Source organism: Peromyscus maniculatus, chromosome 9 (genome assembly GCF_049852395.1).
Source record: "Peromyscus maniculatus bairdii isolate BWxNUB_F1_BW_parent chromosome 9, HU_Pman_BW_mat_3.1, whole genome shotgun sequence".
NCBI classification, from domain to species: domain Eukaryota; kingdom Metazoa; phylum Chordata; class Mammalia; order Rodentia; family Cricetidae; genus Peromyscus; species Peromyscus maniculatus.
In genome coordinates, this window is record NC_134860.1 from 121,026,420 (window position 1) to 121,054,032 (window position 27,613).

Consider the following 27,613-nt stretch of genomic DNA (forward strand, 5'->3'; position numbering starts at 1 on the left):
GGCCCATCTTGTGAGTTTCTCTAAGCTTTGAGTGACTTGGTCAATACTTGTTCCCTGTGGATGCTTGACTTCCAGATCTGTCTCCGTGTATGTCTGTGTCCCTTCACTTCCTACAGGGACTCCAGTCAAGCTGGGTTTGGGTTCACTTTTGCAGTCTCATCATAACTTGATGATATTTACAAAGATGCTATTTCCAGTTAAATCACATCATAGGCACTTAGGTAGGATTAGAATACATTCTAATACAATATATTCTGTAGAAGAACTTTCTGAGGCCACAACTGAACACATATCAGGAAGAGACAATTCTGACAGCTTTATCTCCTGCTTTGATGAGACTTCTTGAATACACACTTAAAAAATACCCTTTTTTGTACAGACTTTGCATTTTTCCCCTTCATTCTTTCCTTCATTCCTTTCTTCCTTTCTTCCCTCCTTCCTTTCTTTATGTGGGGTATCATATATCTCCTGAGTGCTGGGATTACAGCCTTGTGCTGCGATGCATAGTTTTGACCTCTATATTTCCAGTTACCTTGATGTTGATGATTGACACCTCCAAATTCCAAGTTTCTTCTGTTACTTCTTGGCTTGAACTTTGGTCTAAATAGTTCACAGTCTTAATGATTTCTTTAAGTCAATTTTATTGCTGTTCATGTTTCAATATGTCAGAACTTATTAGAAAAATATCTAACACTGGTGATGGTATTTTAAACATATCAGATTAAATGTAATATATAAGATTATTTTGGGAGATTATGTAAAGTTCTGGGCTATGATATGTAAACTGACAAAGAAGAGTCTCTTCAATCAAAAGACTGAGAGTGGTCTCAAGAGGACTTTGGTAACATTAATAGCTTTGTGTAAAATGTGGTGCCTCCAAACTCAGCTACCAATAATTTCTAGGTTCTTTAGAGTATTGATCCTCTACCTCCTGGACAGTTGAGTGCTTCCTAGAGCAGCAGGAATCTAGCTACCAATCCTTCCTCCGGCTGTGTATGTTCCCAGTATGTTGTATAAATATCATTCTCGGTGCACGTTCCACTGAGGAAAGGTTGGGGGCACTGTAGTAAATGTTAATATTGTTAAGAACACGTCGATAACTAGGTGACCCTGTAGTATGAATCTTAGAAGGTCTTATTAATAAAATCAAACCTGAGCCAGGTATTGGGGTGAATACTGAATGACCAAAGAAGCAGAACAAGCCACAGCTACCTCACCTTGCCAGTTCCTCAGCTGATCCTGTTTCCTCAGACTGGAAGCCTCTGAGTCCTTATCCAAATGGATCTCAGCTGAATTGCTTCTCGAAAGTCTGAAAGCTTAACCAGCTCTAGTTCTTTGTCCTCATGCCTTAAATACCTTTCTGCTTTCTGCCATCACTCTCTGGCATTAAAGGCTCTTGTTACCATGCCTATCTGTTTCCAGTGTGGCCTTGAACTCACAAGAGATCCAGGCAGATCTCTGCCTCTGGAATGCTAGGATTAAAGGCAGATGTGCCACCATTGTCTGGCCTCTGTTCTGTTCTCTGACCCCAGATAAGTTTATTATGGTTCATAATATTTTGGGGAACACAATATCACCACATGACCCCCTCAGAAATGTAGAGTGTGAGGAAGATGAGATATGGGAGCTGGCAATTCTGATTCACTTCCTCAGGTGTCATTCACGCCTCCTTTGCTGTAACCCAACCATACCATCCAAGTCTTAACCACCTTCTTATTACTATGATGGTTGCTCATTTTAAATAAAAACATGAATTGTGGTAAACATACTTAAAAGAATTTACATCTTACCAGCTTTTAGCCTATAGTTCAGTTGGCTCACACTGCTGTCCCACAGACTTCTAGAACTTTCTCATTTTGCAAAGCTGGAACTTTGTCCCCATTGAACAACAGCCCCTTTATCCATCTCCACTTTCTGGCAAGCAACTTCATATAGTGTGTCTATGGACTTGATTGCATAGATGCTCATTTAACCCATGTAAGTGAAACGGCACAGTGTGTGACATTTTTTATGACAGGTTGCTACAGGAATTGTGATGACATCAGGGTAGGTGTTGGAACCTCTATTCTTTTAGGCTGCTCTCCTTCATGCCCTCTTATGCCAACATGTTTTATTACTTCCTCTGCCTTCAGATCCTGTCATATCCTATGCTTGTGATGAATGTCCCTGATTTCACCAGTCATGTCTTCTGTCTGCTGCCCAAACCCCTTATTCATCATCACTACTGACTCCAGTTTGATTACTTGTCAACTTTCCCACTATCTCATAAGCTATTTAAAGGTAGAGACAGCTTCCTGTTGACCATACACATGTACACGTGTATGTGTGTACCCCTGTTGCTAGCAGGTTGAAGAGTTAATGTCTGCTCAACAACATCTCTTCCATACCCACCCTCAACAGTGAAGGCTGGATCATGAGTCTGATTATTATCTGGTTTTCTGTCTATAAACCTGCAGGATGAGAATATGCTGATATCTAAATTTCCTACATATCTTAATCATCCCACTGTCTAGATGTTTCTCATCACTAATGAAAGAACTGGTCCTCTGTGATGGCAGAAGGATACTGGATTAGAGCCATACATTCTGTGTTGTCCCAACTTTGGTACTTAGAAATAACATGAACTAGGTGAAAAGTTTACTTCTCTGAATGTATTTTTAATATTCAGGATGAAATTTGGTAGGTTGGTATGAAATGCCTGCTCCAGGAATTTTCAGTAGGTAAAATTTTACCTACTGAAACCAACACCACTCAAGCAACACCACTCATTTTAAAGTCACATTATCTTGAATTCACTCATGAGAGAGAGACAAAATAGTGAGTATGGGAAGACCTTAATGCAGCTCTTAAGATGTAACAAGTGGTTAGCTAAATTGTGTTCAAAGCAATACTACTTGCTACTACCCTGAATTTGGAATGTATGGGAGGCAACAGAGATATGAATTAAAGCTTCAAGATATAAAAGCATACTACTAAGAATTCCAATAGGATGTGTGTGGGGGGAGAAGAAGGGAGAGAGAGAGAGAGAGAGAGAAAGAGAGAGAGAGAGAGAGAGAGAGAGAGAGAGAGAGAGAGAGAGAGAGAGAGAGAGAGAGCGCTCTATTGGCTTATGAATTACAGAAGCAGAGAAATTCCATAATCTTCCCTGTGTAAGCTGTAGATACAAAGAAGCAATGTAGCTCCCACAAAGAGCTGATAATGTAGGTTCCAGTCTTGTTATAAATCAGTTGTTTGCCTTAAGTTATCTGGCAAAGAGTAAATTCAACTTTCACTATCTTTTTGTTCTTTGAGGCCCTCAGAAGATTTAATGATGCTGCCCATCTTGGAGAAGATATGCTTTCTTAGGCTATGAATGAAAATTCTAAGCGTTATCAGAAATACTCCTGTAGATCCACCCAGAACACTGCTTACTAACTATGTGGTCTTTTGTTAACTCAGGTAACATGATGCACAAATCAATCATTATGCAAGATAAGGCTAAATAAAAGTACTAATTTGTAACACACATCATAGAGTTTATGTTGTTTCTGTTTTTTTTTAATACCAGTCAAATGAATGCGAAGCAAGTGTGATCAGGGTACATTATATGAAATTCCCAAATACTCAACAAGAATATTTTGTTGGGAAAAAAAATCCTAGTGAACAATAGTGAGAAATTATGTGTCCACTTGCCTCTGTGCTGTGGACTCTGTCAAACCTTGAACCAGGATTTTATGAGATAGAATGTGGAGCTGAAGAGCATTTTTTAAAATTTTATAGCTTTGAATTTAATCTAAACAGACTATCTACTTCTGTTCCCCATGATTCTTTCCCCGAGGCTTCTCTGGATTTTTTCCTCATAGTTTAATGAATTTTATATTGCTTAAAAGAACATCCTTCATATCTCTCTTGCTCTGACTTTGTGTAAAATCATTAAAGCTGTGGGACTTCTTTGTAATTTTCAAAGTTTCTCCTCCACCACAACCCCCTTTTATCCCTCTTATTACTACACCACTGAGCTTCAAGGTCACCCTCTTTTAACTGATGCCAGAGAACAGTTTGGCCAAGGTCTTTTTCTTTATGCTTCTATGTAATGTGACTTGTCCTCTTTCTTTTTTCTTTTCTTTTCTTTCTTTCTTTTCTTTCTTTCTTTCTTTCTTTCTTTCTTTCTTTCTTTCTTTCTTTCTTTCTTTCTTTCTTTCTTTCTTTCTTTCTTTCTTTCTCTCTCTCTCTCTCTCTCTCTCTCTCTTTCTTTCTTTCTTTCATTCTCTCTCTCTCTCTTTCTTTCTTTCTTCTTTCTCTCTTTCTCTCTCTCTCTCTCACATACACACAGACAGACAAATACATACTTGTCTTTTTCACAGATCACCATAATCACTTTTATACTTCATTTTAAAATTTCATGTGGAAAATTAATATACATATACTATAAAATTATGTAGTTATATGAAGTAATTATATTTGTGATTATCAATAATACTACATAGAAAATTTAAAAGTCTTATAAATAGATTCATTGAATGTCTGACTCACATTTGACATTTATATGGATTCAGCTTGAGTCAATATAGTTTAGATCTTTAGAGTATAGGCTTTTGGTTATAAAATTGCATCAGTTCCAATCTTAGCTCTTTGCGTCCCTTTCCCTTATCTGTTTGATGGATATAATAATATCTGTACTAAATGGCTATTTTCAGCAGTAATTGAAGTTATTTGGCATTTGGCAGTGAGTAGACAGTCAACAACTATTACTATATTAGCAAGAATCTACAGACTGGTTATAAACAGTAAACAATTAAAACAAAATTTGAACTGAGCAAAGATTTAGGAATGTGTAATGCTTTCTGTAACTTGAAATGTTAGGAGAGTAAACTTTTAACATATCTTTTCTATTCTACTCTCTATATGGGGATAGCAGTAAAAATAGATGGTAAGAGTCAGATCTCTGTATATAGAAACCTAGTAAATACTTCATGGGGTAATTTTATTGGCAAGTCCAAGAAATCTGTCAGAGACTGGAGATTTTCAGGTACTCTCCCTGTGATTATAAACACGTGTATGAAAGTGCATGCTCGCATATGCATAACTATGTGTGTAGTATTTTCTGCAAATGATCCAACCTCAAAGGTTAAGATCACCGAAAAAGGGAAAACAATGAATATTTTAAAAATGATACAATTTTAAAAATATTCATTATTTATAATTTTATAATTTTAAGTATATGTGTGTGTGCGTGTGTGTGTGTGTGTGTGTGTGTGTGTGTGTGTGTGTGTGAACCTTTGTGAGGTTGTGCACCATGAATTTTCAAGAGTCCTCAAAGAAGAAAGGAATGGGTTGAACCCCTTGGAGCTGGAGGTGCAGGTGGTTGTGAGCTGCTACATTGAACTTGAGTTCTCTGTAAGAGAAGCAACCTCTCTAGTCCTATCCAAAGGATACGGTTTTCAAAACTAGTGAAAGTACAAAATAATCTTGTGCAAAAAGGGAAGAAAGAGAACCAGGTACATGTTAATTTAGAATGATACTTTTTGCTCCAGTGGATTTCAAATATGAAATTGAAGGGATTTGGGGTATGAAATTAATAGATGAATTAACTAAATATGTAGTTTCAGTCCAGTCATGAATAAATAACAGCCTAAAAGGACTACTGAAAATGGGGTCACTACTTTATTTTCCTTGGAGTTTTCAGAGTTGAAAATGCCTTTAAATCTTCAAAGAAAATGCCACAAAATCTGACATACAGAATTTTTAAAAACAAAAACAGATTAAAAAGTGAGGAAAGTAAGATAGTAAGCAGGTGTGTGTGCGTGTGTGTGTGTGTGTGTGTGTGTGTGTGTGTGTGTGTGTGTGCATGCAAGAGCATGTATGTGTGCATATGTGTTGGGTATATGTGCACACATGGGTGCATTCATATGAAGGCCAGAGGTCAATGTCAGATGTTTTCCTCCTTTGTTCTCTACCTTATTTTCGATATAAGATCTCTAACTAAACCCCAAGTTTACTAAGTTAGCTAGATTGGCTGGCCAGCCAGAACTATTATTTTCCCTGCCATGTTGGAATTACAGATGCACACCACACGTAGTCCTTTACACGAGTGCCTGGGATCTGACCTCATGGCTCACACTTGCACAAGAAGTAGTTTACTAACTGAGCCCTCTTCCAAGACTCATGATTTTTTAAATTGTTGGTTTTTCATTTTTGGTTAGATAAAATAAATGAAAAGCCCAAAGTTATTGACTGTTGAATATACAAATGTTAAAAAGAAAATTAAATAGATTGTACATGTATGTACAAATTAAAACACTCAAAATATAATCACTATAAAATTTATTTAGGTTCCAAAAGTTTGCTACATATAATTTTTTATATTGCCTTCTAGCAGAAACAGTATTTTGCAAATGTAGGCTGAATTACTTAGTATTTTACTTATTCAGTGGTTGCTTAATCCCACACTAAATCTTGTAGTAGGATCAGCTAGAGAAAACTGAATTTTTTCATTTTTATGTATTCTATTTTAATGGGAGTATATAGATTTATTCAAGATCTATGAGTGATAAATATGACACACAGGAAAATCCATGTATAAATGCCAGATTTGGAAAGCAGCAGATTTTTATTGGTATTGTCAAATTATGCAGTTGATCAGTTTTGATGCTGAGCTCACACATAATATATATTTTCTACAAAGGAGTCGCATACAGCATTTCATATCACTAGCATAGAATAACATCCCAACTCTCACTTGAAGAACCCTCTCCCTAAGCCACAAAGTGGAAAAAGCAAAATGAAATGACTCTGACCAGAGTCATTTGCCTTCATAGCTCAGGACACTATGGAGCTTTAGGCCTTCCTGGGTATGCTCAGAGCAGAGGTTTTGATGTCAAACATGTTTTTTAACCCATATGGATACCCTTGGTGAAATCATTGGCTTTGAAGATGAGAGTAATGCAATGTTAAATTTTAAAAGAACCATTCAAAGAAATTAAAAAGTACAAACTTAATAGGTTATGTTGCTTTATATTTTGCAGAATAGACAAGTTTTAAAAATTCTGAATATGTAAGAGCCTTCACATCATTCCGAAGGTTTAGAGTCAAATAGTTGCTTTAGAGTCTTGGGTCTTCTTGTTAACATTTTAACCCATTGTCCAATGTGTGAGTATGTCCAAGGAAATCTTCAAATCTCCAAACGTCTCCCATCCCCTTACTTCTTAATAAAGCCGAACACTCCAGTCAAGTGCAAACACTTCACCATAGAAGAGAACTATGGAGCTAGTTAGCTGATTGAACTTGCACTTGTCTTCCATGGATAACATAACTTTTATAAACTCCCATTGCCTTTTTCTGATACCATTCCCCCTATCCTGATAGAGTCTGGTTTCAAGTGTAACAAGACACATATTTGATCATTTATCTTATTTAATTTTGAATAGTCACTTTGGGCACTCATACTAGATACTCTTCTAGTGTCTAGAAGTCAGAAAGTTGCTTTTTTAATACTTTATGATGAAGACCAAGAGCATTGCATATACTTTGGCAATGCAGCAATGTGGCCCTGGGGAGTTAGTTTCCAAACAGCCTTCATTTAATAGAAAAATGATCTCAAAATCCAGTTTATTAAACTATGACCATCTTACTTTTACTCAAAATAATATGAAACTAGCCTTAAGATATTTGTAAAGTATTAGGAAAACACCCCCTGATATTAGATAGGAGATAAATTTAAAAAATACATAAGTTTATTAACTCACACTGCCTCAAATTTTTCAATTAATTTTTTGCTTTGAAGGTCCGAGCATCAATGTTACTATAAATGCCCTTACTTCTTAACTCCCCCATGCCACTTACTTGTTTGAGCTTCTTTAGATCTTCATCAAGTTCTAAGTTGTCCAAAATAACAGCAACAAACAAACTCAGGAGGATCTATAAAATGGTTAAATAACAATGAAAACACCCACACTCTATAGGTATCAAAATTTCATATATAATAAAGAATATCTCTCTAAAAGATATTTGATAAAGAATTCATCAGTTGAAAATTATAAATATGCACTATGAATCATTGCATAGACACTTTAAGGTGTTTGTCACAAACACAGGACAGAAAATACAAAAATTCACATAAATAATAAAAATCTAAATTTACTTCAGGAAGGAAATTTAATAAGGAAGTTACAATTATTTTAATTTAAAAACATATTTGAAACTAACCTAAGAAAAATATATGAACTAATGATTAAAAGCTTAATATGTAAAGGTGCTAAAATGATGTAATCCTGGAAATGTCATTAAATTTTTATAAGTAGCTAATACAATTACAGAGAACTCAATGATCAGATTCATATTGATGTTAGAGATTTCCATGGTGGAAAGTAGTCTTAAAGGTGTCCCACAGTGTTGCTGTTAGCTGAAAATGATGTGTGCTGTAGCCTCACATATTGAACATGGAACCAGAAGGTTACCGAAAAGAGGCAATAAAAGGCCATGTCATTTTTCCCTACTCTTTCTTGGATCAGTGGTTCAGGGGGAAGTCAAATGCCAAGATGTGAGGGAAGCATCATGATAAATCTCTTCTGTTGATTAACTTAGACATGTTGCCTGCAGACAACAAGAAACCTTCCAACACTCTTGTAAGAGACTGTCTTGGAGGCAGATGCTCAAGTCTTCTAGGTGACCACAGCCCCAAACATCTTGATTGTAACCTAAGGAGACACTGAACCAGACCCAAGCAAGCCTGTTCCCGTTCCCAATTGAGAGGCACTGTTCAATACAATAAAGGTTTCTTTGTTAGTAAGTTCCCAGCATGTGGATAATTTGTGATATAGCATTGGGTAATAACAACTCATGAGATTATTATGCAGAATTTAGTAGCTCACTCTGTTCTAGGTTTAATGAATAGAAAGCAGGGTGGGTGGTGAGGCTGTGATAGGAGGTGATTGGCTTGGACTAGTGCCACCATGCTTCCTTACTGTAGGAGATGATTGGTTTAGGATTGGTAGCACCATGCTGCTTTACTGTAGGAGATAATTAGCTTAGTAGTAGTGCCACCATGCTTCCTTACTGTAGCCTCATTTTTGAGGACCCCAACAGAACTTGAACACAGTTCAGAGTGGTCCAGACCAGAGGCTTTTCCTGATGTCACCATGTCTGGCCCACCCATGTCAGGATCGCTTGTGAGTCAGCATTGTTTTAAACTGGGCATCCCATAGTTTACTCCAAGCTTAGTTCCTTTCCTGTGATCTTGGTGATGAAAAGCCATGTCTGAGAGGAATCAACATTTCACTGTATCCTCATGCCAAGATCTGAGATATCTCCCGAAGCCTCCCAATAGTAAGATATGCTGCACAGTTATGGCGGTAGGTACTTTAATAGGCCTTATTCCATATCTTGATTCAGCTGGGTTTCCTGTCTCCCCAGGAAACCTATAAACACATATCTAAAAGGAAAAAAAAAAGCCCTTGATGATCTTGATGATGTTGTTGTTGTTGGGGTCTATTCCTCTCATTTTTTTAAACAATTCCTTTAGAAAACAAATTCTGCTTTAAAAAAAATTTAAACAGAATTCTTTATTGATGCTTTGGAAATTTCATATCTTGCAATCCAATCCCGTTTACCTCTTTGTCCCTCTATATCCACCTCTAAACTGAAGTATTCCCCCCCCAAATTAATTAAAAACAAAATGAACAAACAAAAGCCCCCCTCACTCCTCTTATCTTTCAAACACCTCTTCATTCATCCTAGGGGCCTTGGACGATATCAAGCAGTATACCCCTTCTGACCAATCAGCTTCACCTGAAAAATGTGCATTGCTACGAGTCCTTGGTTTGGTTCAAGGCCTTTGAATTCTGATACAGGATCATTACTAGGTTCTCATGGAAACTCCTCTTGGATATCCTGTTGTTGCCCCAAGTCATGGAGATCCTGTGGTTTTCATTCTTCGGGACCAGCCCCTTCACTCACTCCAGCAGGGGCAGCTGTTAGGGTGGGCCAGCCCAAGGTCCAGGATGTGGGTCTGGGTGGTAGCTGAGTTGGTCGGTCCTGGCCACTGGGAGCGCCTCCCTCAAGCTAGGGGGAGAGTCATCCCAGGGCCATGCTGAGCCATTGCTGTCCATCACTGTCCCGGGATAGCTGGCCCTGCTTGCTGCTGGACACTGCCACGGGGGTGGGGTGGGGTGGGGTGGGGTGAAATAGCTGGCCCTGCTTGCTGCTGGACACTGCCACAGGGGTGGGGGTGGGGTGGGGGTGGGGTGGGGGTGGGGTGGGGGTGGGGTGGGGGTGGGGTGAGGTGGGGTGGGGGTGGGGTGGGGGTGGGGTGAGGTGGGGTGGGGGTGGGGTGGGGTGAAATAGCTGGCCCTGCTTGCTGCTGGACACTGCCACAGGGAAGGTGGTATTCCTTGCCCCCACACCCTATGAAAGAGCTGACCCGAGCACTGGGAGAGATGTCCCCACCCCTCACCACAAGTGTGGGAGAGCTGGCTCAGATGGAATGGGCCTAGGAGAAAATATGTTCTTATCTGCACGTTCTTCACATTACCTTTGAGCTGGGTACACATAGTTACCTCAGACTCTTACTCCTTTATTACACAGGAAAGGTTTTCCTAAGGACCTGAGAGCTGTATCTTTGTAATGTAAACAACCACCAAGGACCTCAGGCTTCTGTCCTGGTGGGAGAACTGGAATCTACATAGGAATCCTGTTCCAAGCTATAAAATGGTTCGTCCTGGAGATAGGCAACTCTATTGTCTCTCTGGACATAGACAATCAGCACCACCTTGACAGCTACCAGGTAAAATTTAGATGAACTGTATTTACCAAATAGCACTGTTGAATGTTCTTAAACATTTCCTATTTCTATTACTGGAACATGTTTGTGGTGTTGTGGTATAGAGGGTGGCATTTCTTTCTGCCTTTGCTATGCCTACTAGGTCACCTGACATTCCCACCATGGCTTTGGTTCAGTGCTTCTTCAAGAATAAAACTGTGTTTTGTTTTTTCTCTCTACCACCTTTATGGAGAGGTTGGCAGCTTAGCAGATTTTACTTTTAATTATTTCTCTAGCACTAGCCAGATGGAGGGCTATTGAAGGACAGTGAGGTTACTCCATTAGATTAATTTTGATAAACAGTTTCAAGGATTCCAGGCATGTATCAGGCACAGTCTAATTGGGACTTGGATTCAATATTGCTCTTATAGTGGAGTTTACAATTGAATGGAGCAGGCATACAGAGTACCTCCATAGGCAAGACTACTGTGGTTCAGGTGAGACCTGGGCTTAGAAACAGGGGCTGTCTTATTCTGGGTCAATCACTGCCCATGAAGGTTACTGTGCCGTTATTTGTAAGATGTTATAGCTATAATAGTAAGTTATTATTATTATTATTATTATTAATTACAGCTACCATTTCCCTCTATTTAACTCTCTACCAAGAAATTAGATGAGTGAACTAGACTAAAAATATATAGATATGTGAAAATAAACTATCTTGGTTTTTCTATAAGTAAATTTAATGAGATAATAGTGTCTTGATTTCTGTTGATGGCTGAAAATGTAGTATTGTTCTACCAATGCACTCAATTCTTGGGGTCTGTTATGTTAGAATATATGCTTAATTTCTTCAGGAGTAGTCTAAGGTCAAACATAGGTGAATCTCCTGGCATCTGATACATTATGAAATAGATAAGGCATTCTTCATCTCTCATGTGGAGTGTTGGTGATGCTTTTTTGCAGAGGTGGGGGGTCTGGGCTTTTGATCTGCCAATGTGGCCACCACCTCAGCTCCAGAAGCTTAGGTTGAGTTTTGATTCCCAGTGACATCTTCTGTGTGGCTTCTCAGAGGTGCTGAGGCAAAATACATACATCTGATGCCTTCCACTTGGACATTTATTCTATCATCATCCTAGAGGCCAGGGCTCTAAAAGCTATCTGTCAGCAGGACCATACGTTCTCCAGTACCTCTAGGAAAGAATTCTTTGCCTCTTGCAGCTTCTGATGCCCCCAGGTAGTCAGTCACTGGCTTTTCTTAGAGCAGAGTATCAATCTTCAACTCCATCTCATCATGGCCTCTCTTTCTTCTCATGTGTTATCCTCTTTAGTTTCCCATAAAAATATTTTTAGTGGATTTGGGATCCATCCAGATAACTCAGGATGATTTTATTCAACATTATTAACTTAGTTATACCTGTAAAGTCTCCTTTTCCAAAAATTTGAGTGTATTTGTTTTTATTTCTTATCTTTTAGGGAATATAATTTATATACTTCAGACCAGCTCATCAGAGTATGAATTAGACAGTAGAAAGTGCAGGTTGACAAGAAGTGATCATGGGCCATACTGACTCTTAACTCTCAGGATAGTTTAGAAGTTCTGCCATTCTTGGGGAATCTACATGGACTTGTTCTTTGAGGGTATCTCAGAAATTGTCTCTATCTAGACCTCCTAAGATTCTAATGCTGCCCAGCTGCTGATGACCCATGTGTGACCCTTAACAATCTTTCCTCTTAAGTTCAGGCAAAATGTGCTAGGTCTTGGCTATCCAAACACGCTGATGCCAACACTTATTGCCTTTGGTTGGGTGTACAGATTTCCAAGGCAACGCTTCTCTTCTTTCCTCTGTCCCAGAGGAAATTCTTTTTTCCCTCAAATAATTCAGGCTGAAATCTGTAACTGTAACAGAAGTGGAGTATGTGGCTGCACAAGGCTGAAGACTGACACTAGAGACTAACGGTTGGTTATTTGCATATCATAAATTTAGTGCTGTACCAGCTGAACATGTTGGTTCAGAGAGCCTATTGGGATGGATGAGTCAAGGACATCTTAGCTAATGTGAGGCAATGATGAGGGCCCCAAGGATGCACTCAAAGTCACTGAGATACCAATCTGACTTTGACAGGAAAGGAAATATGAGAAAGCCATTCCTTGAGGCTGGAGAGCATATGGCTTACTCTGGAGGAGTTGAGTGGGTGAGTCCAGCCAGAACCCACCTTCCAAGGATGCTGGTGAGGAGTGAATAGAATCTGGGATGTGGCTGGCTATCCCATCAGTGCCACATGCTGAGGTTAGGGAATGCAAAAGGAGGTTATTAACACCATGAAGTAATGCCCATAGTTTCTTCTGTATTGGGTTTTTCAAAAGCTTGGGAATCTTGTTGTGAGTTGTTCCTGTGTTTAATGCATCTAATGCAGCTGCTTCAGACGGAAAGTATGAATGAAGTTTGAGAGACTAGATGAGTCTGGAGATTAGATACAGAATGTTCCTTTGTTTAAAAAATACATTATATTTCATATGTTCTTTTTTAAAAATATTTTTATTTTATAATTAATTTAATTTTACATATCAGCCACAGATTTCCAAATCCTCCCTCCTCCCACCCCCCAGGGTTTCTCCCCAATGCACCCCACATTCCCACCTCTTTCAAGGCAAGGTCTCCCCTGGGGATTCAGCCCAGCCTGGTAGATTCAGTTGAGGCAGGTCCAGTCCCCTCCTCCCTGCATCAAGGCTGAGCAGAGTGTCTCAGCATAGGCCCTAGGTTCAAAAAAGCCAGCTCATGCACCAAGGACAGGTCCTGGTCCCACTGCCTGGGAGCCTCCTAAACAGTTCAAGCTCATCAACTTCCATGGGGGATCCTCAGCTATTGGTTCACAGTTCATGTGTTTCTGCTAGTTTGACTATTTGTCCCTGTGCTTTTTCCATCATGGTCTCAATATCTCTTGCTCATATAACCCCTCCTCTCTCTTGCTGGTTGGACTCCTGGAGGTCCACCTTGGGTTTGGTCGTGGATCTCTGCATCTGCATCCACCAGTCACAGGATGAGGGTTCTATTATGACAGTTAGGGTGTTCAGCCATCCGATCACTAGAGTAGGTCATCTCAGGTACTCTCTCGACCATTGCTAGTAGTCTGTAGTGGAGGTATCTTTGTGGATTTCTGGGGACCTCTCTAGCACTCTGTTTCTTATTCCCATGGATTCTTCATTTATCCTGGTGTCTCTTTCCTTGTTCTCCCACTCTGTTCCTGATCCAGCTGGGATCTCCCGCTCCTCTAAGCTCACTTTCCCCCGACGCTTGCCCTCCATTACCTGCCCCCTCACAACCAGTTTGCTCATGTAGATCTCATTCATTTCTCTGTCACTGGGTGATCCCTATGTCTTTCTTAGGGTCCTATTTACTAGGTAGCCTCCCTGGAGTTATGAGTTGCAGTCTGGTTGTCCTTTGCTTTACATCTATTATCCACTTATGAATGAGTACATACTATGTTTGTCTTTCTGAGTTTGGGTTACCTCACTCAGGATGATTTTTTCTAGTTCCATCCATTTGCCTGCAAACCTCATGATATCATTGTTTTTCTCTGCTGAGTAGTACTCCATTGTGTATATGTACCACATTTTATTTATCCATTCTTCAGTTGAAGGGCACCTAGGTTGTTTCCAGTTCTGGCTATTACAAATAATGCTGCTATGAACATAGTTGAGCATGTGTCTTTGTGGTATGATTGAGCATTCCTTGGGCATATGCCCAAGAGTGGTAGAGCTGGGTCTTGAGGAAGGTTGATTCCCAATTTTCTAAGAAAGTGCCATATTGATTTCCAAAGTGCTTGCATTCCCAGCAACAGTATAAGAGTGTTCCCCTTGCTCCACATCCTCTCCAACATAAGCTGTCTTCAATGTTTTTGATCTAAGCCATTCTAACAGGTAAAAGATGGTATCTCAGAGTCATTCTGGTTTGCATTTCCCTGATGATTAAGGATGCTGAGCAATTCCTTAAATGTCTTTCAGGCATTTGAGCTTCTTCTGTTGAGAATTCTCTTTTTAGCTCTATAGCCCATTTTTTAATTGGACTGTTGGGTATTTTGATGTCTAATTTCTTGAGTTCTTTATATATTCTGGATATCAGCCCGCTGTCAGATGTGGGGTTGGTGAAGATCTTTTCCCATTGTGTAGGCTGTTATTTTGTCTTGTTGACTGTGTCCTTTGCCCTACAAAAGCTTCTCAGTTTCAAGAGGTCCCATTTATCAATTGTTTCTTTCAGTGTCTGTGCTACTGGTGTTTTATTTAGGAAGTGCTCTCCAGTGCCAGTGCGTTCGAGACTACTTCCGACTTTCTCTTCTATCAGGTTCAGTGTAACTGGATTTATGTTGAGGTCTTTCATCCACTTGGACTTAAGTTTTGTGCACAGTGACAAATAGGGATCTATTTGCAGTCTTCTGCATGTTGACATCAAGTTATGCCAGCACTGTTTGTTTTTTCCATATGTTCTTAAAATACATTATATTTCATATGTTCTTCTTAGAGGAAAAGGTTGTCCTCAGAACAGAAAGAGCTGAGATAGATGGGGGCTATGTACTTTCTCCTTGCAGACCCAAGGCTGATTTTAGTTTAGATGAAAGGAGGCAAGACCCACCTCACAAAAGCTTTGGGTTTCTCAGGGAAATAAACGACAGACAAGACTTGGCAGTAGGAAGCCCCAAGCATACAGGATTGAAAATAGTGTTGGAGAAGACTGTTAGCAACACAATTAAGACTAGTCACAGAGAAAGTCAAAGTTTGCTTCAAGTTAGCATGAAGATCAGTTTCATTCATCAAGGATCTTGGAACATTTAGATGTGAGTTCAATTAGCATAACACTCTGGTGGCAAAGGAAAAACCAGAGGATATCAGAAAGGAAATCGAGTATCATGTGAGGCCTAGGCTTCCTCTAAAGCTCAGTTTCATTTTGACATGGGTTCTTGTTCCTAGTGTAAGGGTCTGTGATAAGATGATAACTTGTCACTCAGGATGAGAGATGAAGAAAGTCTGGGCTGAGAATAGTCTCTTTGGAAGAAAGATGGAAATTTCAGGAAACCAAGGTGAGCCTACAGCTGATTGTAAGGAAGTGAGAATTACTTTGTGGTTCTTTTCTCAGACTCTAATAAGGTGACAATAACTACTGGGATGAAGAAATTGAAGTGAGGAGAGGCTGACAGCTTACTTTTTGTCATGTCTAATTTACCTTGTCAACAATACATCATCTTCCTACAAGCCCAGGGTGGAATTGGAAGGAGGGAACAGGCTGGCCTGGGAGTCAGCCACTTACTAACACAAGGAAGTAGAAGTCATGGAAATGCACGACATGTCCTAATTCTGAAAGCAAAAGCATTTCTATGTTCTTGGGCATTTCTGTTTGCTTTATCTTTACAGAAAGCTGAGGTAATGCTCATTAACCAGGACCCATCACATCCACATCTCTGCTGACTTTGAGTCAATGTCCATTTACTAAGTATGAATACACATACTGTGTCAAAATCTTTTACACAGATATTAGATGTGGCACATAGGACTGTATGAAACTGCTTATCGATAAAATAATTTTTATGGGGACTTACTACTCTGAGCCTCAAGATCTTCTTCTTTTACATAAAATACTACATGTTTCCAAGTCCAAATTATCAAATCAATCAGCTTTGTTACTTACATTCATATAATACTTCAGTTTAGAACATGGCTTATAAATTTAGATCACTTTAAAAATTATTGCTGTAATAGCAGGGTACAAAGGATTTTTATTCAATATCATTTTCTTTCTCTTTGTTAAAATACCCATATATTTTCAGCAGAATGCTGTTTGTTTACCTGGTCCCTTATAATCAAGGAGTTCACATACATACAAGTTTTCTTTGATGGCTGCTTGCATGTCTAAACATGTCTATAGTGCTTGACTGTAGCAATATACACCATAGTGTTCACTCTGCTGTAGAACAGTCGACTGGCTTAACATATACACACCTTTATTTTATGTCTACTATAAACAGTACAAATCAGAATTTTTTATGGTATCATAGACATTTGTGAGCTATCATGTGGGTGCTGGAAACTGAACCTGAGTTCTTTGCAAGAGCAGCTAGTGCTTTTAGCCACCAAATCATTATTTCTCTGGTCTTGCATATCCAATTCTATAGCTCCTTAAATTAAAATGCCCATTCACAAGGTAATTTTTGCAGTGACAATAGCTTCAGTGCAGAGAATGGTACATATTAGGTCTCAAAGCCAGGGAAGACTCTGAGTTTCAAGGAAGTAGAGGCAAGGAGTCAGGTTGCTGATGGACGCACTCTAGCGAGGGGCCACAGCTAGATACAGACGGCAAACTTCCCGCTTCTTCCTCACATTCCTGACCTGAGACAAAGGCCTGGCAGGTCTTTCCCCCTACCTGTAACTCCCCTTCCCCCAAGTTCAAGGATATATTTGTCCAAAGGTATCGGCCTATCAGCATCCCTGTTTTTCTTTAAACTGAATAATCCTAAACTAGAGGAAGGAGATCCCTATTCTAATATCTTCTAAGAGCCTTAAGACCCCAGCTCTTTAGTAGAGGCCAGAACTCCATCTTCTCTGCGTTGCAAAGGGTCTTTCTCTGTGTGTGCACTGGTGTGTGTGTGTGTGTGTGTGTGTGTGTGTGTGTGTGTGTGTGTGTGTGTTCTTACCCTAGTTAAAACCTTGATTCACTGGCTGATTATATCTGGTCTGTCTAGAATATTCCTTGTTGAGACTTATTTGGCTTGAAATTTTTCCTGTCTTTCAATTATTTGACTGGTAAAACAAACTTGATCAAAACCCTAAGGCAGTAACAGAAGGGCACAACAAAATACTGGTGGAATTTTGAGCTTCCTGTTTAGTAGATATTTAAAGCTGTTTTTCTAGGTTTAGTGTTCCTTCTGCCCAAGTGTCTCCCAGATGTTTGGCCACTGTCCAATCCCTTAGCATTCTTTTTTCTCTGCCTCTTCCTTCTACTTCTTAGTGTCCAGATTTGCTCTGAGCTAGACATTTTCTGAGGAATCACCTAAGCCAATGGTTTGTTACATTTGTTTATATATTTATTTTATAAATTTATATACTTGTTAAATTTTATACTTTTACAGCAGATAAACTTGTTTTTCATACATTTATCCACACTAAATTTCAGGCAAATCCAAATAAATGACCAGAGTAGCCTTGCTAACAAGCATTACTTCCTCAGTCACTCTGTCCACCACTCCAATCTGTTCATCAGACTCACTTTTGAGGTACCATGATACAGATACCATAGTTTAGAGCGTCTTTTTAAAGGAGGCCAGATACATAATTGAGGATGGATTGACTTGGTGAGAATTCTGTCACTGTAGCAACATACCCCGTACTGCTTTAGTTCTATATGTTGTGACCACTCTAAACACATTTCCCTTTCTCTTTTAATTTTACTTTATGCTTCTTTTTACTTCTTCCATGTAATGTAAAGGTGGCCTTTTGGCTGAAATGTCACCATTAGTCTTAATTTTTCATCCATGGTGAAGTTTGTTGGTGTTCCTCCTCATTTTCTGTATATAACAGAAGCACAGCAGGAAACAGATACATGCCTCACACTTTGTGTTTGCTTTATCCTTTAAGCATTTATAACCACACTATCCTGAGCTTTCTTGTCATTTGCAGTATAAAACAATTTCACTTTTTATATTGGTCAAAAAAAAAAACAGTCAAATTTAATCAAAGCGGTATAAAATGGGATATGTTCAACACAGACTCACTTTTAAATCATTTAATTTACGCGTTCAAATGCACATCTCTGTGAGCAAAACATGACTATTCACAGCAAGCTGCCGCCACCGAGGCAAAATCAGGAGATTGCTGTGTTAATTTTGGCACTTCAAAGGTAATGAAAAGACCATCCACAATGAAGGCTTAATTATGTTTTCTCTCCTTTCAGTATTCACATCACATGGCTTTCTTTTGAGACAATAATAAAGGAGAAAAAAATCTTCAAAGGTGTAGAAAAAGAAAGTCTTTTCAACTGTTTAAACCTTCCATGGTTCTTATCCCCAAATCACCAGCAAAAATGGGTAAAATGATAAATTCAACAAGCAGATGACAAACTGCAACCACTTTGGTCAAAAATACTGAAGACATAACCTGCCAGAAGAGAGCATTTAAGGAACAATAGATAATAGTGATGCATATGTTTTTTCTGTACACTGGAGCTTGGTTGTCATTGTGAGCAGACAAATTGGTACCCCCAGGAATATGCAATGTCCTGGCCTGGTACTGTTCCAGAACTGGCTGTAGCCAAATCTTGTTTTCTTTCTACCTTACACATGTCTGTCCCTGAGAAAGCTGGTTCAGGAACTCTCCAGGTTGGTGGCACCAAACTAATCACATGGAGTAAAAGACTAATTACTCATTAGAGTTTGCACATTTCTGTCAACTTTTCTCCCAAATTGAGCTCGTTGCTTTTTGTAATACTTACTAGAGAAAAAAAATAATTTACCAAAAATTCTCATTTTAACATAAATTCAAGTTCACAGACAGAACTGTGAAATACAGAGTTTAACTAATAATACATTTCTCTGTTATATAGGCCCATTACCCCATGTACATGTTGATAGGTTGATCTCAAAACTGTGAAAGTAATAAATGAATCAATAAGCATCGCCGGATTTTTGAGTGACTACATTTAAAAGTTCTCACATTAGGCTGATATGGAAGAACCAGGAAGCACAGCTGACCATGTGATCACTGATCAAACAGCAAGGAACTTGGTGCCATGTCTTTAAACTAGTCCTTGAATGACTGGTCTTAAATGTTTGTTGATGAGTTTGTGTTGACTAGTGATAATTTCTGAGTAGTTGGGAGACCTAACTAGTTTTGGTGAAACCAGAACCTATCCCAGGTACATGAACTGGCTTTTTAGAGCCCATTCCCTATGGTGGGATGACTGACTCAGTCTTGCTGTAGTGGGGAGGGGCTTAGTCCTGCCCCAACTTGGTGTGGCAGCCTGTGTTGATTAACCAAGGAAAGCCTTACCCCTTATGAGGAGTGAATGGGGGGAGGGGAGGGAGGAGGTGAGAGGGAATGGGAGAAGACAAGGGAGGGAAACAGTTGTTGGAATGTAAAATGGAAAAAAATGAATTAAAAAAATCTTTCCCATTTTGACCCTTTTACATATAATTGTAGAGACTCAGTAATACCATGCTAGGTGAGTCAGGACTAACCTGATAATAACCTAACACTTCAGTGTCACCCTAAGAGTATTCAGATAAGGAAAAACAGTGGCTGGCTGGTCATGTCTTAAGCAAAGTCTCTTCCTCCAAAGTAAGATGGAGGAAGAGACTGGACTATTTAGAATTTTGAGATATTATATAAATGTTACTTTTGTTTATAATTTAGTGACAGTGTTTTACTTCATTAAGCTAATTATCTCATTAAAACAATATTTAAAAAATTAAAAGTCTAAATATTTAATCTTTTGCCATATATTTAATAACCAGAGAAACCCAAAATTCTCACATAAATCTGGTAAGAGTAAATATGGCTTGAGTTTTATTTAACCATTTAATGTAACATTTACTACATGTAAATTTTAAGTCAACATGAGTTAAAGATCTAAGGAAGAAAAGTAAAAACTTAAATCATGAGAAGAATATACAGTCTTCATGATCTCAGGAAGAGAATGTTTTAAGCAGGCATTAAATATAAATATAGACTATGTTCAGAAATGATTGTTTTAGCCACATTAAAATGTATCAAGAGAAATCATAGGCAAATTGGAGTAACAAAATATCATCAAAGAAGAGAGACTTTCAACAACTGCTACAAATGAAGTTGAAAAGAACAACCTAGCCCTTAAAAACACCTGTAAAGCAAATGATTGGGTGAGTCACTGAGAAGATGGCCAATGGGCACATAGGGAATTTTTTCCCTCAATACTCACAAAAGTGTAAAAGTGCAAATTAAGGTAAAACAATGTACCATTCACTCACAAAAGTATCAAAACATTAAAAAAGCATATGCTATCAAGCATAAATGAGTGTGAAAGAGCACAAGAATTCTGAATTCCTACACTTTGAAGGGTAAATAATGTGGTCTTCTTTTAGAGCAGGGTCCTGTCACTTTTCTCATGCAGTAAACACTTCAGGTTTTGAGGGCTATAAAACAACATCAAGGGTCTTATGTGAGTACCTAGTTCCACAACCATGTAAAGATGCAGAAACCATTTGTGACTCACAGGCTGTACAAATCTGGGTGGTGAACCAGATTTGGTATTTAGATTGGGAGATTCCTGGTCTAGAGCTATTGGTACAAGATCCAAACCTGGGCATAGATCCTAGAGAAAGTCTCATGAGAATGCACATAGTGTGTGGATGTATTGTGGCACTGAGGCCTCAGCCTTTGGAAAATTGCAAGAATCTTTAGGGAAGAAGACTAATAAACCAATGGACTAGCATCTGCTGTATATTCTAATGTCCTAGGAATTAGTTTCATGTATGTTAAGATGAAGAGAATATTAGCAATAAATGTAATTGCAGAATCCATAATGAGCTTAATACATTTATTCTGAGAATCATTTCTATTAATTATGTCAGGAGAAGAACACATGACCACATATAGCTTGCTTTCAGTATGGTGATGGTGTAAGACACCCATTGACAGCTGCCAGCACATGTGGAACAGGGCTTTACAAACTAAAATATACTAATAATAATCTTTTAACTTTACAGTACAAAACATATTTAAGATTATAACTTTAAATTTAAAACAGTATATATATGTGTGTGCTTTATAGATGCATATGTGTGGTAAATCTCTGCATTTCATTGATTTGAAGACGTATTTACTTCTGCATTTCAACCATTCTAAAATAAGAATGAGCCTTGTCATTGGTAAAAGAATATTCAAGAATGCAAGGATAGCTAACATACATGGAACTTTGGGATTTACTTGCATTAGGCATTATTATTCTTACTTTCAGGTTTGACTCAGTAGAACCATGAAGGAAGCTAACTGGTACATGCAAAGTCCCATTTTTAGTGACCAGTAAAACTAATATAGGTTTCTGGATTCCCATTTCTTGCTCTTATCTGCACCACATTTACCAAACAGCTTTTTGTTGACATAAAGACTTTTCAATTCTTGATTGCTTTATAGATTTCAAAAAATTGTCAATAAAATAACAAATGATTTCAATGCTTAGTTTTGAATGTAAAAATTTAAAAATTATAGTGAAAAATGGCAATATGCGTTTCAGACACACATAAATCAGCACAAGAAAGGATGGAATATAATGTAGATTTTCAGGTTTATTTCCGTACATTCTGAAGCTCATGCATCTTTGAGTGTGCTTAAGTAATAATTAATAATTAATGCCATATTTGGTTGCCCAAATTTTAGGTTGCCCAAAAAGGCTGTGTGGAAGTTTTAACACCATCATTCATTCTATAAGTGATCATTGTAGAATTTTAGTTAAAAATTACTTTCCTAGATATGTACCAGAGTAGATACAGTTTCTTCTGACTTTTACCCTTCATGACTCTGAGTTACTCAAATCTATGTCTGAGTGTGATAATCTGCAATGAGGATAGCACACAGTTATATTATCTTAGTGGAACAAATAGTGGATTGATTATCAGAAGGCAGCTAGATTAATTATTCATGTGCATTGTTGAAGTCCATTAAATCTCTCCTACATTTATCCTATGGTCACTACTCTTCAAGCTACTCCTGTGCCAGAATGATTTAAAAACATGGTAGGTGCTTACTGAACATTAGTAAAATGCATTAGTGAGTGAATGAGTGAATTATTGATAAGTGAACAAGTGACACAGACTTAAACATGCTGGAAGGGAGGGTGCAAAAGTCCCAGAAACAAGGCACACATACCAGCACAGCCATACACTAACTCTGGAAGCCAGGCCCATCCCCACTGTCCATCATTCTTAGCTTTCACGCATAAATATAAAGTCAACTCCATGTAAACAATGTCCATGCTATTTCTAGACTTTACCATTTGAACCCCTGACTTTGTGCTACTTAACCAAGTATTTTTGTTTTGGTGGGCATATGTTAGTCTGAAAGACTTTGTCTACAGTAGAGGCCATTCCTAAATTATCACACATATCTCAAGTACTTACTAACTCCTAAATATTTAGAATTGGAGGACATTATAGGTGGTAAGTAGTTTGTTTTATTGAGTGAGTCTTTTCTCAAGGTCAGACTTGAATTTGACATGCTCAATGACAACTTTCAACTTCATTATCTAAGGGAGCAGCAAGCAGGCCTAAAACTCTAGCTTTTAAGACCAGCCAGAGGGTGAGAATATTCTGACAACCATTTAAACTTAGAGTGATATTAGTCAAAATCCTAAACTTCTCTAAGCCTCAATTTCATCATCAACTACTTTATAAGATTTTGTTATCTGTCCAAAATATCAAAACTAGCATCATAAAGTGTTTTGCCACACAATAAGTAGTGGCAGTGGGTTTTATTTCATTTCATCCATTCTTGAAAAAGGATAACATATGGGCCCATGATTTATAACTGTTATTATAATATTATATAATAAAATTAAATAGAAACAAATACATGATTTATAGATGCACATTTGGTAATAGGAAGGCATGGGAATTACTTCTTTAGTGTACTAGAGGCAGTATTTCATAGGTATCTTTCCCTGTTTTTAATTCAGTGAAAATTATTTTTCTTCTGTGATTGAAGAGAACAATCTATATGAGTGACAGAATCCAATCTTTCCTGAATTTTGGCATTCTGTTTTCTTGTGCTCTCATAATAGTTTCAGCTATGCTTTTATTTTCTCTCCTGTGCTTCACTGCATTGAACACAGTACAGAAACACCATGGATTTCTAATTAACTAACTGTATCCTGAGGTCTCCAGCTGCTGTTCCAGTTTAATTACATCTGTGAAGAGGATGTGGTAAAACTGATGAGACCGTTGCTATGTGATAAAACAATACAGCAATAATGTAGTTCAATTTTGATCTGTAGATGTGACTATGTATGAATAGGAAAGTAGTTAAATTGACATGTGACTATGAGGTTTCCATTTGTTTTGTTTTGTATTCCCCCATCCAAGCATATGTACCTGATGGAAATTATGATGGTCCCATTTAACCAGACTGAACTATAATCCTGTGGTGGTATTGTGTTCCCCAAAATATTGTGCACCCAAATAAACTTATCTGGGGTCAGAGACAGAACAGCCACAACATTAAACATAGAGGATAGGCAGTGGTAGCACATGCCTTTAATCCTAGCATTCCAGAGGCAGAAATCCATGTGTTCAAGGATACAGCCAAGCATGGTGACTCATGCCTTTAATCCCAGGGAGTGATGGTAGAAAGCAGAAAGGTACATGAGGCGTGAGGGCCAGAAACTAGTAGCATTTGGCTGGTTAAGCTTTTAGGCTTTGAGCAGCACAGTTCAGCTGAGATTCATTTGGATGAGGATTGAGAAGCTTCCAGTCTGAGGAAACAAGACCAGCTAAAGAAGTTGACCAGGTGAGGTAGGATGTGGCTTGTTCTGTCTCTCTGATCTTCCAGTGTTCACCCTAATAACTGGCCTCAGGTTTGATTTTATTAATAAGAACTTTTAAGATTCCTGCTACATAAACCTCAAGAAGTTTTTTGATTTGTAGCATTTAGAATGGAAGGAATCTCATGCAATGGGATGGCTTTGTAGTTTTCTACTGACTCTTACTTTGAAATTGACAATACAACAAATATCTGGTGATGCTCATCCTATTAGGTGTTTTAAGAGATAAAAGAAATGATAAACTCACCAGAGTTGCAAAGAGATGATAGAGTATAAAATAGATGGCAACCACTGGTGCCCACATATGTCCTACAGCATTCAGAGTCTGATCCATCACGTCCACCCATCCTTCCTGGGTCAGGATCTGGAACATGGACATAAATGCCTATGTAGGAAGAAGAAATGGAGGGTTACACACTCCACTGACTCACAATGTAAGTTACACCTGAATGCAATTAAAGTTAGCCTATGAGGAGCTGGGGAGATATCTTTGTGGTTAAGAGAACGGGCTATTCTTGCAGAGGACCCAGATTCTATTACCTGCACCCACATGGCAGCTCACACCGTCTGTAACTCCAGTACTGGTGGGGTGCATTGCCCTCTTTTGGCCCCTGGTGGTACTGCACACATGTGCACAGACAAAAACAAAGACAGTACCCCTCCCCCCAAAGAAGCAAAAGTAAAATTAAAAAAAAGGGAAATAAAATAAAATTATCCTATGATGATCAGCTGAGGACTTTGTTGTTGGCATTATATATCCTCCTCTAATCAATCAAGGGAAAGCAATTCATGCAACATTGGAAAAAGCTGAGAACAAAGGATTAATTGTTACATCAAACTCTTCAGCTTCAGAAACTAATTATTTTGAATTAAAATTGTTTTTTTTTTTTTTTTTTTTTTTTTTTTTTTTTTTTTTTAGGGTAAATACCACTGGGAAATGAAATCTTCTCTATCTTTGCTTACACATTGTTTGTTTTCTCCCTTTTCAGAAAGTTATTTTAACATTCCCAACAGATTTTTATTTAGGTTTCCTGATGTTGGTTGTAGAAATATATTATTTTAAAAGTGAATTATGTTTTTTAAGCATATAAGAGAATAATAACCTTAATTTTGTTTGCATGGTATCCATCTATGAAATGATTTCAGCTACCATATTATAGGAACATGTGATGTCTTAAGAAAAAGAAATATTTCCAAGGTATGCTGAGAAGCTGAGAAACTTAACAAAGACACATTTTTCATGATACTTTTAAGGAATTTAAGGCACAGAGTCAAGATTGCAGAAGAAGCCAAGACTAAAGCACCAGGACATTCCAAGAAAGCCAGTCATGCTGAAAGACTTATCCTCTTCCTGCACAGAGCTTTGGTTGTTCAGTTTGGAAACATCTTTCTATTTAAGTATATGACTATGTGTCCTGCACATATAGGTGGTCAGTAAATACTTCTTAATGAGACTTTATGATCATGTCTGGAAAAAAGTTTACTCTTTACAATTGTTTTTATAGTCTTTAGTAGAAGAAACCATAAATAGGGTATTAAGGTTCCAAGAAATGAAGTCTAGGATAATAGACAGCCTGAAACAATGATAAAAACCTATGACTGACAAGATCCCAGAGGTGAAAGGATTCTAAAGGCAATTTAATCTTGAAGAGCCAGGCTCAAAGATGATACCAAATTGGGTCAAACTCATTTTAATAATTGTTATGCTAGTAGAAGTAGTGGCCAGGTATGATTCAGTAATGTCTGGGATATGCCACTTTCAGGCCTAAGCACAGGGTTTCTCTTAGACTATTTCCTTCTTGAGGGCAAAAGAACTTTTTCCAAAGTGTAATTTTCAATGTTAAGAAGACAGTGGGCATATTTGAATAAGAAATAATTAATCCTTAAATAATTTTTCAAAAGAAAAATTACACTTATTTATTGTGTTGATGTATAGGGGTGCATTTGCCATGGTGTGCATCTGGAGGTCAGAGAATAACATGAGGGGAGTCAGTCTCTCCTTCCACCATGTGGGTCAAAGGGATCAAACACAGGTCTTCAGGTTTGCCAGTCCATACTAAATGAGTCTTGAAGTGGTTGGCTCAAGACCATTTCCCATTTATCTTCTGTCCAATTGTGGAGTACTTCCCTTGAGATAGTCTTGCCTAAATTCTTTTGTCTTATAGAGATTTTCTTTTTTTTGTTGCTCATGGAAATGTGAATTATGTTGCTATTGATAATTGATTCCTAGTATTGCCAGCAGCACTGTAATGTTCTTGCTGGGCTGCATAAGAGGACGCCATCCTTTGCAAATCTTAGCTTTAACCCACTCTAAAATACTCTATCATTTAACTTTATAAATGTGTCAGCCTTATCACTGAGGGCAATTATTTTCCCCCATTTCTTCTTCTTTTTCTCTGTTGAATATTTATTACATATAAGCAACACACATTCCAAAGATGATTCACATGAAAATATCAGATTGCTGTATTTTCCCTACAAAGTTGCTATCAGTGAGAAAACCTATGTACATTTCAGATCCAACAGCAAAAGGTGTCACAGTAAAGCAGCATGATTATATTGGTTGTAGCTTTCTTTCTCCCAAAGTAACAAAAAACCTTGTAATTAAGCCTGACAGATACCATTCCTGGAATTTTGAGACCAAGAATCTAGATCTACTTTTCAAGTGTCTTCATATAAATCAACCTATATGTTTACTAAAATAACTTATGCCAACATCTAGCTTTTATATGTGCATTATATATCCAGGAATATGGAACTGTGAGATTGCAACCTGCTGCTGTGAGACAAACAGTGAGGGCAGGAGACTGAGGTTATCTGCTAAGTTTTTCAGGGTCTTGAAAAACAACAACAACACAAACAAGCAAACAAAACTTGGTTTCTGCACAGCTCACCTGGAAGCACAAATATTATATCTGAGAGCAAAGCTTTTAGTTAAAGTGGGATTTGTGTGTACATTGTTGCATATAAACTGAAGAAAATGGTAGCACCCCTAAATGCTTCTACTATAGCCTGAAATTAATTTTTTTTTCTGTGTAAAGGCTCCTTTAGTTTTCTTGAGTTTTGTACCTAGACGTTCCAATTCAATGACAGTTTGAGACAGAGTCAAATATGCTCACTGACATTTTGTGGTTAAGGCTCATGCACCTGGAGGAACCTGCAGCTTGTGTGTTCCAACAGAGATCATTAGTGGTGCATGAAGGTTTGATGCATTGGGATTGAGATGAGTAAGATATGGTGCCAACTCCTAAAACAATTATAAACAGAAGGGAAGAAAATGAGCATGACTAAGCAGAGAATGAAAACATGGTGTATGGAGAAA

General features: G+C 38.1%; 1 protein-coding gene across 3 annotated transcripts in view; it reads right to left on the bottom strand.

Moving 5' to 3' along the window:
- Positions 1 to 27,613, bottom strand: part of Nalcn (sodium leak channel, non-selective) — a 301,887-nt gene that overhangs the window by 99,660 nt on the left and 174,614 nt on the right. For 2 of the 3 annotated variants that reach the window (XM_006978781.3, XM_015997513.3), the window contains exons 14-15: positions 24,539 to 24,676; positions 7,822 to 7,896 (exon numbers count right to left, since the gene is read on the bottom strand). In XM_006978781.3, coding sequence (XP_006978843.1) covers positions 7,822 to 7,896; positions 24,539 to 24,676 — 213 coding nt within the window. The remainder of the gene's footprint in view (positions 1 to 7,821; positions 7,897 to 24,538; positions 24,677 to 27,613) is intronic. The other variant, XM_042285329.2, reaches the window with a different exon arrangement.